Consider the following 21,400-nt stretch of genomic DNA (forward strand, 5'->3'; position numbering starts at 1 on the left):
AATTATATTATTCTTAAAGACATAATAATTTAGAAAATTTGATTGTACGGGCAAAAAAATAATTTTTGGCTTTGTGTTTAAAATATTCGCTTGAAAGTAATAGTTAAAAAAAAAAAAAGTGAATTGTTTAGATTGTAAAAGAAGTGAGAGAAAAAAATAAAAATTAAAAATTAAAGAAATATTATTTTAATAGAATAGAAAAAAAAATAAAGAGTAAAATGTAAGAAGTTTTTAAAATAAAAATAAAAGATTCTTTTTTGCCAAAATTTAGAAAGAAATTTCGAGGTGCGAGATGTGTATCACTGGATGCTCTAAGAGCATTGGCATTGAATTGGCCAAATGCATTTTCATCTTTATATTAGACTAATTTTAATAATCATTAATCTACATTGAATTAGCCAAAAACTTTTCATCTCAAATATGAGTTACAGTAATTTCATTTTTCTTTCCAAAGATGAAAAGTCCCGTAACAAGTATAAACCATTGTATATTATATTTCGGCTCATTCTCTCTCCCCCGGCTTTCTTTCTTCTTCTTTCCAGTGACTCTTCTTTCTCTTCTTCTTCCCTTTTCTCTTCAGCGTCTCTTCCTTCTTTCTCTTCTTCTAATATTTTTTTTATGTTCTTTTCTCTTCTTCTTCCCTCTCCCACTTCTCTTTCTTCTTTCTCTTCTTCTATTTTTTTTCTCTTCTTTCTCTTCTTCTTCCCTCTCCAGCGTCTCTTCCTTTTTTCTCTTCTTCTATTTTTTTTTTCTCTTCTTTCTCTTCTTCTTCTTCCCTCTTTCTTTTCTTCCTCCTTTTTCACTTCCTTTTTTTCCAGCACAACACCATAGCTCAAAAAGCTTCCCTCTTTCTCTCCTACGGCTATTCTCTTTAGCACGGCATCGCGACAGCTTCTCTTCAGCACGACAAGAAAAGGCACAGTAAAATCCGAAACCCTAGCCTTGATTTTACTCTTGATTTTGTTGTTTGGGTTTGATTTTGTTTTCATTTTTTTTTTCAATTTGTAGTTTTGATTTTGACATGGTTTTTACTCTTGATTTTGTTGATTGGCTCTGTTTTTTGTTTTGTGGCTGTAATATTTGTTTCCAAGAAATGCCTCAAAGGGCTTTGTAATGAAGAAAATAGTCTATTTTCGAGAAAGCAACATCCCATGGTAATGAAGAAAAGCAATGCACAACAGATGCACGAAGAAATGCCTCAAAGGGTTTGTATTTCTGAGTGTATTGTTTTCAGCTTTCTGAGTGTACACCCTAAAAATAAAAACAAAAACAAATTTTCTCACAATTAGCACCATCATCCCTACCTATCAATTCCATTAAATTGGCAGGGGCCCCATCCCAAATAAAGCAAGATTATCAGCTCTAATTGAATACTGCAATACTAGCTATGTTGATCACTAGGTTTGAGTTTCAACATTCTGATTGAATACTGCAATTACTTGCATTTTATAGTTTGCTACTAGTCAAAGATGTAGACATTCACTTGGGAATATAAATTGAATCAATACGTAGTATCTATTTAAATGTTAGTAATTTTATACTGATACACCCCATCAACATATGAGCCTGGATTCTTAGTCCTTGTTCTGAGATAAGACCCATCAACATAGCTGTTTTGAATATACAACATAGTTGTTGTGGTTGTATTTGTTTTGGAGTTGTAGTCTATACTATTTTGTGATTTTTTGTTATTTTGGATCACAAATATGAGTGTTTGAGAATGTGGGTAGTAACTATATATGAATATTGTACTGTGGGCAGTAATGAAACTTTTATATTTGGATATTGATATAGTATAAATTGTTTATTAGATGAAACTTTGTTTATTGTTTTTGGATATTGATATTGTATGATAAAACTTTGTTTATTGGATTGTGAAAATGAAAATAAATATGATTGTATGAGATTATAGAAGATTATGAAAATAAAAATTAATTAAAAAATATAAAAATAATAAATAATAATATTTTATTATTATAGAGAGTGTGATGGCCAATCCAATGTAGATTTTAAGTTTTGAATAATTAGCTAAAAGTAAAAAAGTTAGATATTAGTTAAAATTTGAATAATAAGATGGTCAATCCAATATCAATCCCCTAATAACGTGTTCGTTCCCTTATTATATAGTTAGTTTCAAGGCAGTTTCTCGGTGTTATAACTTATAACTATCGAAGATTGAAGTATTAAATATTTTCAAAGTATTTTGTATAAGAATATTAGTCAAATTAAATAAAATATTTATATTTATATAAATAATTTTAATTCCATGATATGGAACTACCAAATTATTTTTAAATAATTAATAATTTTTCAAATATAAGATTTTCTCGATTTTACTTTTGTCCCTAATTAGTTATGCTCCCCAAGATTTTTCTATAATTTAAAATTTCTCCTAATTCTATGTATAGAGAAATAGCCTCCTTCCAATAAAAATTATAGCCATCATGTGCTCTCCAAAACTCTCAAAAATGGGTATACACATGGGAATATCTCTCTCCAAAACTCTTAAATAAATTTTATTTAACCTCTATATATCATGCATTTTCTATCATGTGGCCCCTTCAAATTTAGTTTTTTTTTTTCCAACAATTGTTGCAATTTGATGGGTAAATTTTAGAAAAGCTTAAAACTAAAATTAAGTTTACGAGAATAATAAACTTATTAATATAGAATTCAATTTTTTGATTAGATTATATGATATTAAGCTTTTTAATATATAATCCAAAGTGAGATAAACGCTAGAAGAATCATTTAAGATAGACATTTTGTATGGAAAAAAAAAATAGTTGAGAACTTTTATCGTTTAGATTTCATTAAAAAAGAAATAAGTTTATTTGAATTCTCAATTGTAACATAATATACTTATAAATGTGGCACCAAAATATTCAGACTTTATATAAAAACTTGTATAAACTAGCTTACATAGTATAATGAAATATGAATTTATGAAAAGTCACTGTAAGTTTTTATTGAGAACAAAATCTCTAAAAATATAATCACAAAAATGATAAGGATAATGAATGAATATTATTCCCTAAAATATTGTCGTAAGAAATTTAAATGAGATGCTAAATTGTGTGTTTTAGAATTTTATTTCTACGTGTATATGATAAATTATAAATTTTTTTCTCCGAAATAAAATCTTTTTTTAAAGAATGTTTTCTCGAGATATAACTTTTATATATATATATATATATATATTTAACTTTTATAAATTTAATATATATACAGGAGTTCCTGGGGGTGGATGGCAACCCTGCTGGAATGGAATATACATATATATAAATATATATATATATATATATATATATCTACGTCCTCTTTTACAACTATTTTAAAGCATATTTTCTTGCTTAGAGAATTTTCATGGAAAAAATAAGTTTAAATATTTAAATTGTAAAGCATATTCCAGAACGTTTGGGTCAAACTTATTTTTAATCGAAGGCTAGAAATGTGTTGCTCAGAAGTCGTGAAAGTGACCTCCTTCTATGTTTATGCCCACCAATTTTGACGAGAACAGAGAACATTGATCTTATATATAGTTTCAACGCGCTACTATTAAGACCTCGTTTGTATTTAAAATTCATACCAATTCATTTTATTTTATCATTATAATTTTTTTAAATTCTTATACAAAATGTAATAAATAATTTAAAATTTTTAAATTCTAAAACTATTTTACCAAATTCCTACAAGATATATAATAAATAATTCAACTTTTATTCTATTATTCACAAACCATCTCAACCTATCTATGAATTCAAACCACTCCTAAATTAGTTTTCAAATTTAATTCCAATTAAATTGATTAAGTCGTACTAATATTATTTTGTTAAGATTTTTGTGTCAATAATTTATTCATACAACTAATAATAAGATTTAATTAGTTAAAAAAATTGAACAAAAAATAGAACTCAATTGAAAAAATTGTTGCTCGACATATTGTTTGGCCGGAGGTAGGCCAGGAATCAAAATTTCCACGTCATAAATTGATGATCAGGTCAAGGTGTAGACTTCACTCTCTACCTTTTAGTTCTTATCACTTGTCGATGAGCTTTTGTTCCAAGCTAGCAAGTAGAAGAGACTTCCGCATTAACTAGTCAAAGACTTGACGTGGAGACTTTTCTCAGCCAACCCTACATGAGAAAAAAGACACAAATTTATCAATACAAATAGTAATTGGAAAAAAAATTAGAAAGAAACGAACGAAAGGTCAAGAACAAGTGGTAGACTGATAGTGAGACTCCTTTTGCTTATTCCATTTCCTCCACAGAGAATAAGGAGATGCTTGGTGTTGGGGTGTACGAGGAGACTAATTTTGAAGTTAAAAATTGAGAAACAAAATATTTGCTTGATGTGCATTCGACAATATGCTTGAGTGAAGTTAGCTCGACGTGCACTCAACAATAGGCTTGAGTTCGCTCGAGTCTCACGTGACAGTGAGCTTAAGCAAAATACAAACTCTAGTGTTCACTTGACTCCTGCTCAACACTCTGCTCTAGCCAATGTTGATTTAATTGTTCGCTCGAGCGAAGAATGCAGGTTTTGCCAATTAGAGTTTCTAGCTCCGTTTGCTATATATTTGTCATATTTCACTTGTGTTAGATGACTTTTAGCATGATATTTTGAGAAAGAATAATTGTCAAGTGAGTGCATATTATGTAATAGAGCAAAAAGTCCTAGAGAGTGTGAGTTGAGATTGAGTGATTGTAATCTCCTTCGGTTAATAAGATTTCTGCAGCTCTGTAGACGTAAACAATTTGCCGAACCACGTATATTGTGCGTTGTGTGCTTGATCGTAATTACTTTTACTTCATTTGCCATCGTTGGTGTGTGTATTTTGCACAACATTTCACAACACTTGGAGAATGAAATAAGATGAAAAATCTGTAAATAATAGTGAAATGATTTATAAATAGTAATAAAATTGCTTGAGTTATGATATTTTATGGAGTTTTAAAAAATGAGAGAGAGAAAGTTTAATAAAAATACTATAAAATTAAAATATTTTAGAATATAATTTTTTAATATTATATTTGTTTTGAGATTTAAAAAAGTTGAATTGTTTTTTATATTTTGTTTGAAATTTTGGAAAAATTGTAATAATTAGTTTGAAAAAGTTGTAATAATTAGTTTGAAAGTGTTTGTGTTTGAGTGATATTTAGAAAGAAAATAAAATGAAATGAGATAAGATGAAATGTGATGTGATAAGATGATATGAAATACATTACCAAACATCCCGTCGTTCCCACAAAGGCGCCAACTGTTAATGTATAAATTACCAACTTAATCAACTCATAGGGTGGCTCCAAATGAACCATCAATATATCAAGAGAATTACGGCAACGACAACAACTAAACGAGTACAAACATCATACCCTCATTTCATTATGCTTCTGGAGAATTTTGATTACAAAAGATATAGCATAAAATGTTATGCATCCTCCCACTATCGACTGTATTCATAGAGGAACTTAACACGAGATATACACATGGCATTCACAAGCATGTAATCATCTGTAGCCAAATTTCTTTCATTAAACCTGATATCACACTGCAATCATCTCTTACCCCCTTAGAACTCCAAAGAAGGGGTTGGTCATTGCAGACTTCAGTTCAAACCCCACTGTGTTTAGCACTGCCTCATCAACCTCATCACGGGGAAGGTATAAATACTTTTCTCCTCCTGTTCTCTCAAACCCACAGAGCTCTAGAAACTCCACACCTCCTCTCAAATTCCCAACTCGATCCTGTCAAATATATGTAAGTGGAAACTTTACAACAGAAGTAATAAACAGATATGAGTCGTGTTGATGAAACCATTTCCTTTTTGTTTGGTATATATTATTTATAGTGACAAAAACGCAGCTCTAATCGACATAACAGGAAACTAATGACAGATGGCTATACATCATGAGGTCTATGGCAAATGAGTTTAGAACATTCCAGTCAATGGAAGACTCCAAAGAGCGCTAGTTTACAGTGAATTCAAAACACGTCAATTCTGTGCATTTTTTGACAGTATTACCAAAAAAAGGTTTACATCCGCTATCCAACAACCAAGTGGATGAGCTCCTGGCTCGCACAATGAGGCCATCTTTTTCATAAATGTGGACCTCATGAACAAATCTATATGTGATTAGTTAATATGGTCCAAATAATCCCAACTGCACCAAAAATAATCCAATTCCCCTGGAGGATGGTTTAGAATAATCAGTCAAGCCTTGTGGCAATAACCAATCCCACAAGTGTCAATCACAAGGATAATCTGGACTTTGGTGAACATTACAAAATGGTCTCTCTATTCACTTCAATCAGCTCTCAATACTCGTAAAGTTGGGACTAAGGCTTAATAAAAAAGAAGCTCAATCAAAGGAGCTTACCTGGAATAATGGGTTACTAAGTTCGATCTTCCTGAACTTTTCCTCATCAGGATTTTTTGCGACATTTCCAATATAGATCAGAAGAGTTTGGAAGGCCCTCCTAACTCTGGCACCGTCATCCTAGACCAGGAAAAGGAAAATGGAACAAAGAGGCTGGTGTTAAGTCTACTGAGCAGTCTACTGAGAAAAAAGGTGACTTTTACGTAACAAAAAAAGTAATATGCTCAGGTAAGTGGTGCAACCTAAGGTTCATGATTCATAGACACCTTTGTAGATGAAGTCAATGCAACAAATCCATGGTAGATTCCTAAGAAATATATTAGGCTATAAATGGTGCAGTTTCCTTCGACTCAGTTTCATTAAAACATATAATTGAAAGATATGAAACCAAAAGTCTTCCAAAAATTATTTTTCTTTAGAGAGTTTTTGCATGTAACTCACGGAGTCTTCAGCATATGATATCTTTTACAAGGCAGTGGAGAGGAATCTATTAACATATACTTTCTTTTATAAGGCACTGGGAAAGGAATCTATCTTGTGAAGCCCATTCTTCTGAACACTCTGGTACATAGGAAATCCATTGTAGCGACCATTTACTTATCAAAAAAAAAAAAAAACTGTAGTGACCATTTACGTGTGGAGTTCTTTAACCAATGGATTTCAGATACACCAAAATCTCTCTGCTCATATGTTGATCAAGCCTTAGTTTCACTGAAAAGAAGTCCACTATGTCAGAAATGTTTCCAACAGCTTCAAAATTTGGGTACTCGTTCAAAAAAAATGCTGAGAGAAAATCAACCACCATTTGAACTTAGTATACAGCAGGCAACAATAGTCAAGAAACCCGGCACTTAGTTTGAAGTTTCTTGAGTAACGTTCTATCAGATAACTCGTATCAGATAACTTAAATAACCCAGTCTGGACTTGTTCAAAGACCGGAAGCTAGAGGGGGCAATAATAAAACAGATATGGACATGGTGAGCTAGATAAACACAAATAAATGGACTCCAAAATACAAAGATCTTTCATTTATCATTGTATCATTGTGTCAACGTGAAATCCATCTCCTTGACACGAGTCAAGTTCATGGGCTCAGATCTAGTTTTTGAAATGATTCCCAACTTGTGTTTTTTTCACTACCAGCAGAATATGCTGGACACAGAGCAAAGTTATTTACCTGGTGATTATGCTTAATGGTTCTTAAACATTCCTTCATGTGTTCTGCCTTTGTAACAGACTTCACAGGCAATGAGGTTTGCAACTTAAACAGGAATAAAAACAACATTAAAACAGTTTTGTCCCGTAATTCCAGTGTTAAAAAAAAGTATATTCTGCAAAAAGATAAGAGTGGTAAGATCTATACATATTACTTTCCAAATATCCTTACCTTTTTTTCCCGAAACAAAGGAGTGGAAGGTTTTAATGCTGCAGGCCTTTCTGGAGGCAATCCGAGATGATACCTTCTTACCTGTGAAAACATGCAAACAGTTTTTTGAGTCACACAAAAGTCTTGAGAGCAGTATCAATTCTTGAATCAGAGATATTGAATTGAAATCCTCAGTAAGGATTGTACTAAACCAACAGGGAAGGATATAATAGTGATATGTTATGATGCCATCTCAAATTTGGCAGCCATCTTAAACTAATCTTTTGGTCATGTGTTTGGCAGATAAAACTATTGACCTCTTCTATTGTTCCTGCACATAAGAGGAACATTTTCACGTCCCAGAGAGAGAGAAGAGATATCATTAGATTTGCAATCGTGAGTAGTTGTCCCTGCACTCATCTTCCACCTTCATAAACCTTTTCATTTGTCTTTGCCAGGGATGCGGGTTTAAGCTGTACCACACCAAATTTGTGTATGCTTTTCTATGTTGAATTTTGGCCGTAATTCTTTCTTCTACTTTCTCATTGCCATTCTCACTGTATAATTATTTATCTGATCAATGATACAGGTCCCTAAAGCTGATGCTATTGGAAAGTAGAACATATTTGATTATTCATATTTTCTCTCATGTGCAGGTTTGGACTCTCTTTCAGCAAGTGAGGCTTAATACATAAAAATTCCTAAATTGAACGAGAGAGATAACATGTAGACATGGTTTGAACTCCAGGCATCTACTCTAGTACAATGATAAATCACAATTTATCCAGAAGCCCATCTATTTTGAAAACATTGATCTTGAATTTCCCAACTAGCACAACTTCCACTGTGTACATCTACCACTAGCATGATTTACACAATGTACACCAATGTTTCCCATTACTTATTCTTGGTTATGCCCAAAAAAATTTTGTAGTGATAATTAATTTTGCAAAACATTAGAAACAGGACTTGGTCTCTCTAAAAAGAAATGGAGAGGCCCTAGGTGAAAGGCCTTTAAGGACTATGATTGAGATCTACCAAATATAATTTACTAATCTTAAAAGCTCATCTTTGCATAATTATAATTAGCATAATGAAATGTGGCCAAAATTTTAAAACACCTTATCCTGCTCTAGTTTCCGTAAAACTTTATCCCTTGCTCTTTTCTCCTCTTCCTTTTCTGCTTTCCGCAAGGCTAAATTACTGAAGAAACAAAGTGAGGATATTCATATATAACTAAGAAGGAAATACAATCCCATGTATCTAGAGAAGAAAAAGGGACAGACACATAGATGGTAGAACTGGTATATGCAAAAAGCAGTTTATAGGATTAAGACAGACCGTTTCCTTTCATTTTCTTCAGCAAGTCGCTTTGTCTCGGTGAGATCCTTACTGGCTCGAATCCACTCCTGGAACAATATCACTATCCAGGTTGCAGTAAAGAAATGTATAGAAATGTACAGAATGTGAAACAATTACATAACAGAATTCCAAAACAAAACCACAAGAGTTTTATTTCACAAAAGCCAACAACTGCGTTAGGATCAGATTATCTAATAGACAAAAAAGCTGTGGCAAGTCCATTACATATCAGTTTATATTCAAAACTTGTCAATTGCACTTCAAGAATTCTCTTAAAGATATTGGCACCTTTTCTACTTATGTTCTAAAGCACCATTTAAATTGTCTCTCCATAACAGCTCCCCCCCCCCCTCAAAAAAGAAAAGCAATAGAAAAAACCCTGCATAAACAAATAGAAAAGGCAAGAAGAATAATCAAAGAAGCAAGATGAAGGAGTTATCATCAAAGGGAAGGGAGAAAACCATAAAAATAATTGGCATTATACCCTCTCCCTCTGTCTTTCTAATTTATTTTCTTCTTCTTCCTTCTTCTTGCATGCTCGATCCCTGAAACTCGACAAGATCAGTAGTCATGGAAAGAAACCAGCCAGAATTAGTAAGACTATGAAGATTTTTAGATAATGAGACGAACTGCACATAAAAAATAATAATTGTTATAAGGAAACAGAAAAGGAAACCTTAGTTCCTCTGCCTTCAATTTCATTTGTTCTGTGATATGGAATGGTTGAGGAGGATCAAGATCAACGTCCACAACTACCTGGAAGAAGTTAAACAAGTCAAGCAAAAGTAGTGACAGTATGTGCAAGACCAATTATATTTCAATTTCAGGTCCAAAATGCATCAAATTTGCACCCCTTAAATGTTTTTCTTCACCTCCTTTCCAAAGAATGAGACCAAGCAATGAGCTTGCAAGAAGCAAAGATGAAGCCAAATTTTCAGAACTCAAAAAGCACCCACATAAACATACATCGAACTAAGATAAAGGAAAGATCATATAAAAAAGATAATTAGCTAAACTTTTATATATATATATATATAGGGAATCAATCATTTTATTAATAAAGGCAAGCCATAGCCCAAGTACACAGGTCATATACAAGACAAACAACTATCTAGAGTTATAAACAGATACTAGGAAATCATGGACATTTAGTCCATTGAAATCTTTTTCATAAGTCCAAAGAAACAAAAAAGGTAAACAAATAGGATTAGGAACCATCTTCCATATCGTAGTGACTTGTGAAATACCATATGAACCATGCCAAGATACAAACAGATCTACTACCCTTCTTGGCATGACCCAAGTTAATCCCATTCTACTAACAACGTCGTTCCAAATAGCCCGAGCAAATCTTGCATTGAAGTAACAGGTGATCTACATCCTCCCCATTCTTTTTGCACATACAACCCAATCTCCCCACCAATAATCTGACGTTTCCTTAGGTTATCCTTGGTAACGATCTTCCCAGGCAAGCTAAACTACAATGGATTGTTCATTTTAAGCTTCAGCTCACCACCAATCAAAATATGCCCACAGAAAAACCATCTTTTTGAGAAAAAAATTTAAATCATGTGATCATGTTCTAATTATATATTGAGACAAGGCCTGAAAGATATGTCCAAAAATACGAAAAATTGCTTGCCAATATATGCTCTACATAAAATGCTTTTCACTCTACTTCAATATCAAACCAAGAATATTATGAATTTTAAAACTTCTAACAACATCTTATAGGTGGCAGACAAGGTGAAAGTCAATAACCGAGATCACATATTGTTAAGTCAATTGAAAAGGAAGAGGATGGCCACACATACAATAACTAGAATGCAACTTGATCTCACCTATTTTATTGTATATTTATATTAAAAGGCGTAATTTTTGTTGTGCTTCTCAACACTTATAATAAGAGAAATATACCCCAAAAAAGATACAAGAAGGTACCATGTTCATACGAATAGCCATGCCTGCTCTATTATACTAGGGTGTGGGGACCGAGGGAGGGGGAGAGGGGGAATGGTTGGGAACAAGAAGAGTGAAAAGAAAATGCATACTAAAATCTTCATTAGTTGATAAAGATTAAAAGTTCCAAAATAGGGATTTCATTTTGTTGATTCCTATGCAATGTCAGACAGGAATATAATCAAGAATAAAAATCATACCAAGGGCATCTGATCAATGTCTGAATCATTTTCATGATCAACGACCCAATCATAGCTGCCTCTAAACTAGAATTACCTGTTCAACAGGCATTTGTATTCAAAATCAGGAGAATAGCACATGAACTTCAATTAATCGAAGTGGCCTTACTTGTGCTAGATAACTTCCCTAGCAGCATCACTAGATAGGAGAACAAGGCAAAATGTACTGCTGGTATACCCTCATGGGGCATGCTAAAACACTAAACCACATGCTGCAATATGGATTGTAATACCCCAGATAGGTTAAATCTCATATTGGGTGGATAAATTATGATGGAGATGCATGAATGCCAATTTCCACATTAGTTCATTACAAGATGGAATTGGGATGTATAATGTTTCAAAAAAGCTCCAATCGTAAACTTGACTAGTCCTTTTAAAGTATAAGAGCAGATGTGGGCAGCCAGCTTTCTTTAGAGCATAACAAGTGGAAACAAAGTCGTCCTCATAACACTAAGTGGCGTTGAGGCACTACAATGTAATGTGGGCTCTAACGAGGACAACTGGTATCTGAGTGAGGGAAATTACAATGTCCTGGATCGGTTAAGTCCCCACATTGAATGGGTGAGTTATGATAGAGTTCATTAAAATATCGATTTTCTAATAGGTGAAACTAGGCTTCATGAATAATTCTACTAACTCTAATTGTTACCTTGACTAGTCCTTTTAGATGATAGCCCAAATGTGGATAACACTCCTTGGGTCGTTACTCACTGAGATCAGATCTCACCCCTACCTAGAATTTGCATTGTGAACCTCCAAACCACATCCCCTAGAAAATCCCCGTTATTTTGTCTTAATTGATCACTAATGTTGCATATTTCTCCATGAGAAACTCATGCAAGGTTTTGAAACCTCACATCAATGACACACACAAACACATGGCATCTCACATAGATAGACTCACCAGAATAATGAACTGCCCGTGTAGCTCGTGCCCTTGGAAATCCCATGTCTTCGAGTTCTTCAAGAAGTTTCTTGTTTACTTCCGGAACAGCCATTTCTACAACAATAAATATGTGACTAGTATAGCATGAAACATTTAATCTTAAAGAAATATCATATACCAGCCAATCTTTCACCAAAAAAAAACTCACATGATCTGTGACCAAAATTTTTTTAAACCTATTATTCAATTATATCCAATGACATGACTGAAAATTTGCCTGCTCCAAATCAAGAAGAAACACCCATTCCCACCTCAATTCATAGGATTGAACCCAAAACCTCCCCTTATGACAAAAGAGAGATAGCACTTGCTAAAAAGGTGTGGTGCATTTATTAACTTCACAATTTTTTTTTATAAGTAAGAAGAATTTATTAATCCACATAACTAGGCATAGCCCAAGTACACATGAAGTATACAAGAGAAAATCCTGCAAGACATTAACTTCACAAATAAAAGGGCATTCCCATGGGCCACATTCACGTCCTGTAAGACATTATAAAATAATAATCTGTACATGTTAAGAACAAAGGAAGTTCACAAGATGAGCGATGAAGCTTTATATTCTGATCGAACTAAAAAAGAGTCTATGAACCAGGGGAAAAATTCATGTCCAAGTTACTGCTGATTTCGTAAAACTTGTGACAAAGGAAAAAATGAGGGAATTGCCAGAACTGAAATTCATATATCACTTCCCTTCAGCCGTCCATTAGGCTGCCAATAATATGAAAAATAAAATGCAGAGACGTCCAAATTCCTCTATTTCATGTTTTCCCATAAAACCAGAACTTTTTCCTCCAAACCATTCCTAAATTCCTATATCTGACATTTGCTATTATTTGAATCAACCGAGGTTTTCGGGGGGTTTTCTTGTATTTTGGGAACCCAAAAAAACAGTGCAATATACTTAAAACTTCAACATTCCTTTCTTCTTTTTCTCGAGCAAATAAACCAGAATGATATAGGGGTGTACATAGTGAGTAAACAATTTAAAAATAACAAAGACTACCGCTTTGGTCGGCGAGACTTGCGAATGAAATGGGAGACGAAAATTCGAGCACCGAGCAGGGAGGCTTTGAATGATATGGCGAAACGGGGACGAGAGGCGACCTATAAAGGCGGTAGAAAGGTGCTTTAGGAGCTCAGGGAAGCCCAGAAATATAAGCAAATGCGGAAATGGACACCCATTGATGATTAGAGAAGAATGGAGAAGATTTTTTGCTGATTCTGAAGCACACAGAAAGGAACCCAAGCCAGCTACTAATCCGCTTTGAGACATTCTGATTTTTATATTTATACGTTTCCACGGGCCCGCCTCCCTGGGAAGAAAAGCATTAGAAAAGTTCTCCAGTGAAAAATAGCACTTCCCCTCAAGCCAACACGATCAAAGTAAATTTGGTATACTTAACTGTGAAGAGATGTCCGAGTAAATTAGGAACATGTTCGCACAATCAAACCGAGCAGAAACTCGCAGTGTCGCATGAAGTTTCGGAAGGAATTACTCTTGGGGGAACAACTTGGACGTTTCTAAAATCTCCACAATTTTGCTGCCATAGAACATTTCAAGCACTTCCGTTGGAATAGTCAAATGCAATTAAAGTCCCTCGTAGCATTGCCATCCATTTTATCCCAACAATTTTCTATAATTTAGCTAAAAATTACCTTCTCTAAAATTTTTTTCTTAAATTTTATTCATTTTTCAAAAACCCCATATGTCTCATATTATATCATTTCTCTATTATATTAAAATAATATTTTTCTATTATTTCTTTATTATTATTTTCCTCTTACTTCTATTTACAAACTTAACTATTCAATATTTTTTTATATATTTTAAACTATTACTCTAATAAATATATATATGAGTATGAGAGAAAGTATAGAGGATTGAAAAAATAATTTATTTTATTTATTAGAATAAAATATTGATAAAAGATTATTTAAGGGATAAATAATCATTTATATATTTGAGAAACCACTGTTCATCCTCTAAACTTTTTTCCTAAAATAAGAATTTGGATGTAGGAGGGATTTTAACCAAAACCGTAAAATAAGCTTCAAATTATAGGAAAAACAGTGTTATGGGACACCGACTGCGAATGCTCTCAAATGGCTAATAGGATATGAAAATGTGCTACATTGAAGTAGGCAAATTCATTTAAGAATAATTTTCAGTTACAGTAAATCCAAGCCTTCAGTCATGTTTGAATGTGCATTATAGCTCGACCAAAGTAATTGTTTACTATTATTCCATCTCTCTCCTATTGATTTTTCTTCTTTCTACGAAGTCTGTTGCTTTTTTCTTGAGTTTTTTCCTTCTTTGTTTCTGCTTCTTTACTCTACCCTCATGAAATGGACTGACCGATTGAATATCACCACATTTGTGGTTATTAGCTGTAAATGATCATTGAAAATATGATTTTTAACTTATAATTTAATTATAATATGATTACTAATTAACATATAATCAATACTACTAGTAAAATATGATAAAAATAAATTTTTTTAAATTTTTTCAAAAAAATATGAAATTAATATTATTTTATTATTATATAAAGAATAAATAGATAATTTAATATAGTAATTAGATATGAATGGAATAAATAAAAGTAAATTCATGTCATATTAGTTAAAAATTAGTTTTAAATTTGACTATTTCAATAAAAATGCTCAGCAAGCAAACCTCGTTAAGGAAAAAGTTCAAATAAAAAAACGTAGTAATTATACAGGAGAGAATCGTTCTCATTGTCAAATAAGTATTAGGAAATTATAATAAAGGGATTCTATAAAAATTATATAGAAACTTCTCATTACGCTATAAAATTCATGCATCGATTTTGATTTGAAGTTATCCATAGAACTTGATTTGCAACACATTTTATTTTTAAACTTGTTTGTAAATCAAGTTTTGCAATATCAACCGTGTAAATATTATATTTTTTATATTGATTTGTAAACTGAAATTTTCAAATAAAAGAAAATGCAAGTTAATAATTTAGAGAATAGGATGAGTTGCATTTGAGTTCCACATTATTTAAATATGACTATTGTATTGTATTGTCTTCTTATATAATGATTGATCTAGGAAGTGAAAGTAATTCAAAATACAATTCTAATGAATTTTTATATATTTTTAAAATATATAAATTTTAATTATAATTTGAAATTATATTATAATTTAAATCTAAAAAAAATTTAAACCAAAAATTTTTTTAGATATTGGATTAAACAAGGGTCGGGACGAGATATGGTTTCACCAATGTTTTGAATACTGTACCGGTCGCTGTACCGGTCAAGGCACTGGAACGAAATATTTCAATACTGGTACCGTTTCGGAATAACATTTCGGTATAGTCGATATATAAATAAATTATATTTCAAAATTATATTCTAAAATAATAATCTATATATAAATAAATTATATATAAATACATATATATATATAAATTATAAATAGTCTAATCTGAATTGGGGGTCAAAAAATGAGTTTGTAGTTTAAAAAAATTAAAAAAAAATAATAATAAGGTCGAAATATCGGCCGGTACAGGCCGAAACACAGGCCGGTACAAGTCGAAATACAGGCCAAAATGGTCGGTATTTCGGCCGGTACAAAATACAGGTAGTACCTGTACTGACCAGTACAAAACGATTTTCAAAACATTGGTTTCAATCCCATTCCCAATAATAAGAGATAGAGGCGGCCCGCCTCCCGAAAGTGGGGGGCAGGATGTGAAACCCTTCCATGCGGGTTGTGGTTTGGATCTACAAGGGGTGGAGACCACCACCTACCCCTTAATTGGGGGTGTTGGAACTATCTTAGATTTTTTTTTTAAATAAATTAAATAAAATATAGAAAATAATTCGTGTTAAGATTTTTTGAAAATAATAAATTAATTGTGTGGTGATCTCATGTGAGTACTATTGGAAATCTATTTGTGTTGTAATTTTGAATAATGATAGGGTTATTATTTTACTACCATTCATTTATTATTATTTTTATATTTGATTTTTTTAATTTTTTATATTATTTAATGATTAAATAAGTGAGTATTAATAAAATTATATATTTTTTTAATTTTTTTAATAATTAAAGATGTTAAAAAATACTTAAAAAAATATAAAAACTTAAAATACATATAAATAATAAATAAATAGTTAATAGGATAGTAAAGCTATTAGCTATCTATCCTCTAACTTTTGTATGGGTGAAATGAAAAATGGTTGGAATTTTTTGAGAAAAGTCGAGGATATTTCGGATTCTCAAACAATAATAGATTTTTCTTTCCTGTTTAGATGATGACTATGCATGCTAGTTTGCTTCAGACAGTTCCAGAACCCGTTAGAACAATGACAGCAACGCCTATTCACCGATCAGAGTACCTAAAACAACTTTACCTACTCACTCGTATACAGAGAGAGAGGGAGAGGGAGAGAAAGAAGGAATGGGTGGCAGCGAAGCAAGAACCGTAAGGCTTTTCTGCCCCTTGCTAGCCAAGACAGTCCCGTTCGTGGTGTGGGAAGAGCAGAGGCTGGACTTGGGATCCATAGCCACGACCTTTGGGCTCGACCCTGCAACCTTGAAGCTCAACAGTCACTTTATAGGCAGAGGGATTGATCTTATCGCCTCCTCAGTCACCTGGAACTCCCTTCTGTCTTTCTTCTCTGCCAGAGGCTTTCCCACCGGGAAGGACGACCAAGACGCGCTTGTCGTGGATGGGAAGCTCGTCAAAGTTGGCACGAAGCGTAAATTTTTTTTACTCTCTTTCTAGTTCTTTGTTTTTTCGAAAGTGTGAAGGGTTTCTGATCATGCTCTGTTTGGTTCCACGAGGATGTGGAAAAATGAAAGAACATTATTATTTAATAAAATTTTACTTGTGTTCTTACTTTCTTTCGGTTGGAATTGTTAATGTTGTTGTATGGCTGGATAATGGGTCTTATGCTCTGTTGGGTTCTCGAGAACATATGGAGAAGGTAAAGAACTGATGCCACCTAAAAATGTATGAACGTAAAATTAAAATGTCCTCAATTTTCTTTCGATAGTGATAAAAGAACTTCATTTAAAAAATCCATGCACTAGATTTACATTAAATTTAAAATGATACAGTCACGAAGTGGATGAGATTTCCAGTGGCTTGGCTATCAAAATCTGACATTGAACACAATATACGGACAACCCAATCCCTAAATATGATTATGGGCATCATTATCAAAACCAGTGGTGCTCTTCTTTTTCATTGTATATTTTTTTGAAATCAAGAAGAGCGAGATCTTTGGTTTCCTAGTGCCAAGACTTAGACGGGAAAAGAAAGGAGTTTCTACTCTCGTAACATGTTATTTTCTTGTATTAGGTTTGATATTTTGCATTTAGATTGGACTAATGTTGTTGGACTAATTGCAAGAAAGGTTGGGTTAAAAATGCTTTCAGGATTTTATCCCAAAATTGTGTAATGTCCAGTGTGCACGTAAACACAGTGCCCCAACTTGTCGTCTATTTCAAGTATGATTAGATCACTTTTGTCTTAAATTGAGATTACTTTGCTATTTTCCAGGGCCTCATGACCCTCAGGATTCTGTTAATGGAAGTTGCTATGTAACTGAGTATGAAGTTGATGGTGGTAATAGAAGGCCACAACCTGGAGATCTCAACTTGGTAAAGAATAAAAGGTTGAAAGAAATAAGCTCAGGTAAAATCTTGGACTTCGTTGTGAGAGTTTAATGGAAAATTAGAGTTTTATTCAGCTGCTCTCTTAGCATAATAATTTTTTTTACATAAATGTATAAGATAGGCACACTAACCGAATTTGGAATTGATGTTATCATTGTGAAAACATTTATCGTATTCAGAGAAGACAAATATACCTAACAGTTGTGGGAATGAAGGAAAATTGTTAATGGAAATTATTAACTATATTTTCGATCCATATGTCAATTTGGAATGTTCTTGATATCTAGAGATTGAAATCCGTTTGTGGCTTCTTAAATATGCTTTCAGCAAATTTTGTCGCTTTGTGAACGGGTCATTCATGCTAACTTGTGGTCCACTTTTTCAGGAGGTAAAGATTTCCATGGCCTTGGCTTTAAGAGAAAGCAGTTGTTCGAAGATGTTAGGCTACTCAAGAAGTTGAATATAAGTGAAACTTACTCAGGTACATTAACTAGACATGCAAATTCAAATTTATCCATATTATTGCCTTGAACCCTTTGTCAGTCTTGACTCTAGTCAACACACGTGCAGTAGTTCTCTCTTCCTCCTCCTCACAAGAAAACCGGGCGGTCTTTGTTTGATTTGCTTTGAGTATCCGTACTGAGATGAAAGCATTATTTCTCCCTCGAGTCTCAGTGGTCTACGGATATGAGACCTACTTTTTGTTAATTTGATTCTAGCTTTCATGGCACCCTTGTTTTTTCCCTTCTGTTGGAGTTTCTTGTTTTTTCTAACTTGACCTATCTTCTAGTGACAGATATCTTTCCAAATGTCCAATCAATATATACCCCATACCCAGATCCAAAATAATTGTTTGCTATATAGTTTGCCATGCAAAATAAAATAAAAATTTAAATGATACAGCAGTTTGAGCCATTTTGCAGATATTGAAGGGAGAGAAAATTACCTCCCCAATGCCATCACACACTGAATTTGCATGCAGTTACATGAGTGAGAATTTGAAGAGGAGGCGAGAAGATGAGGCATTTCTAGCCTCTCCTTGCAAGAGGATTAGATGAGGCTCCTTGTTTGTTTTCTCTGTTCTTTTTATCTATTTTGTTTTAGATGATGTCCAAATTACCTAATGTCAACTTGTAAATGATGTAGAGATGAGGATGAAAGGATTGTAACTTTGTGAAATCTTCTAAGTTTGCCTTTGCTACAGATATGGCAGGAAAAACAAATTACACTGTTGTCTTCATGCCCTCATAGGATCATGAAATTCAATATCTGTTATACAGAATATGCAATCAATCGCACTGGAGACCCTTTTTTCTATGATGTAAAGATAAGAGGGAAAATGAGAAAAGTCACTTGAGCAACCACTTCTGATGTTTGATTGGTACTAACCTGAGCATGACAATTAGCAATACGATTCACCGCTGTTAAGAGCCCAAGGGCCTTACGACCCTTTCTTAAAATGGAAAGGGAAGTAGTGCTGCTCAATTGCTGTGATCGTGCGTTGATATCCACGGCATGATTTTGCAAAGTCTTGAAGAGGGCAAGCAATGCAAGATGATCGTGAGGAGCACGGGCATCACTCCGAGTGTCCAACCCGTCTCTGATGGTTTTGGAATGCGGCACTCCTTAGAGAAAGGCAAAGATACAGCAAGAAACACAGAAACGATTGCCAAGATTAGCAGCACAGGGTCCGGTGAAGGTTCCGGAGTTAGCAAGGAGGGCAGAAACTTCATAGTTCCTGGTGATACAGGGTGCAAAGGAGGGTCAGGCGGAAACTCAGTTCCTGGCAATGCAATAGTTGCGGACGATCCGACTTTGAATCCAGCCAGTCGGTCCAACCCTGTCCTAACTTGGATATGTTTTGAGAAAGACTCTAGATCCGGACTTACCTGCTCCCTCGAGGACTAACTTGGCTCATCACGGTTCATCCTTTGGGCAGCTTCGGTTCTCTGATCAGACGCTGTTTGGCCTAGACTTTTTTTTGGGGGCCTTCTTCCAGTAGGGGTCTTAGGCAATTGCCTAATTCGCCTAATATAAGAGTCGGCCTTGTGCATATGGGAAATGATACTCTTTTACCTAGGGGGTTATCGCTGGTAGATCCTATTAGAATTTTTTTTTTTTTTTTTTTACGTAGTGATTAATGAAGAATTTTTTAATAATATTCTGATTTTTTTATTTTTTTAAAAAATATTTAAAAGTGTTAAAATATACATATATGAAAAAGCAAAAAAAAAAAAAAAAAAAATCCTATAACTAACGGTAGCTCCCAGCGAGAGCTGGGAGCGGTGACTGTAGAGCCACCATATCTACTATATATATAAGTGCGAATGTTGGATGAACAGTATTTTCGCCTAACATATTTTTTTCAATTTTGTCCCTTATTTTATGAGGAATTTACATTTTGTTCTGTTTCATTTATTTCTCCGATTATGGCTATATTGTCTTTTTACATTTCTGAATTTGTAACTTCTTCTGATGTATCGAAACCTTTTGGAGATCTACAGTCCTCTACTATTTTCTTTCCAATTTTGTCCCTGATTTCCAAAAAGGAGGTATTTCCTTCTAAGTGTGTTCTTAGAAGGAAAGTACTTGAAATAATTATTATGTGGGATACTCTTAAAACTAATAATGACATAATATCTATTTAATATTTTTGAGGATATCTTATTGGGTTAATTAATTTTTTTAATTAGATATATTTTTTCTTTTTAAAAAATTATACTTGTAGACTTTTTTTGGGGGGCCTTCTTCTAGTAGGGGCCTTAGGCAATTACCTAATTCGCTTAATATAAGAGCTGGCCCTGTGCATATGGGAAATGATACTCTTTTCATTGGGGGTTATTGCTGGTAGCTCCTGCTGGAATTTTTTATTTTATTTTTACTTAGCGATTAATGAAGTATTTTTTAATAATATTGTGATTTTTTTATTTTTTAAAAAAATATTTAAAAGTGTTAAAATATACATGTATGAAAAAGCAAAAAAAAAAAAAAATCCTATAACTAACGGTAGCTCCTAGCAAGAGCTGGGAGCGGTGGAGCCACCATATCTACTATATATATGAGTGCGAATGTTGGATGAACAATATTTTTGTCTAACATATTTTTTTTTCCCAATTTTATACCTTATTTTATGAGGAATTTACATTTTGTTATGTTTATTTATTTCTCCAATGAGAAAGTCTACTATGCCGTCTCAAGTTGACACTTCTATTTGACCACTGGTCAAAATTAATTTTTTTTTTTAATTTGGTGATTAAGAAAGTGATTTTAAGTATATTGATACTTTTTATATTTTTAAAATGTATTTAAATATGTTAAAAAAATGTGAAAAGAAAAAAGAGAATTTTTTTTTTTTTTTACATTGGGCAGTATGACCAGCGGTTAAGATGGGCGACATAGTAGCCGCACCCTTTCTCCGATTATGGCTATTTTGTCTTTTTAAATTTTTGAATTTCTAACTTCTTCTGACAGATTGAAACC

At 33.1% G+C, this 21,400-nt stretch overlaps 1 protein-coding gene and 1 pseudogene across 2 annotated transcripts; one reads left to right on the forward strand and one right to left on the reverse strand.

Moving 5' to 3' along the window:
- Positions 1-5,358: 5,358 nt before the first annotated feature.
- Positions 5,359-13,824, reverse strand: LOC109011124 (annotated as a pseudogene).
- A 2,723-nt stretch (positions 13,825-16,547) lies between these two features.
- On the forward strand, positions 16,548-19,207 carry LOC109011122. 2 transcript variants are annotated; one of them, XM_018992194.2, is made up of 4 exons: positions 16,548-16,998; positions 17,805-17,939; positions 18,306-18,401; positions 18,827-18,911. In XM_018992194.2, the coding sequence occupies exons 1-4, from the start codon at positions 16,698-16,700 to the stop codon at positions 18,829-18,831; spliced, it is 537 nt and encodes a 178-aa protein (XP_018847739.1). In that variant the 5' UTR covers positions 16,548-16,697; the 3' UTR covers positions 18,832-18,911. The 2 variants fall into 2 exon arrangements, with proteins under 2 accessions (XP_018847739.1, XP_018847736.1); XM_018992191.2 differs by having other exon boundaries at positions 16,550-16,998; positions 18,844-19,207.
- The last annotated feature ends 2,193 nt before the right edge of the window (positions 19,208-21,400 follow it).

This window comes from Juglans regia, chromosome 1 (genome assembly GCF_001411555.2).
Source record: "Juglans regia cultivar Chandler chromosome 1, Walnut 2.0, whole genome shotgun sequence".
NCBI classification, from domain to species: Eukaryota; Viridiplantae; Streptophyta; class Magnoliopsida; order Fagales; family Juglandaceae; genus Juglans; species Juglans regia.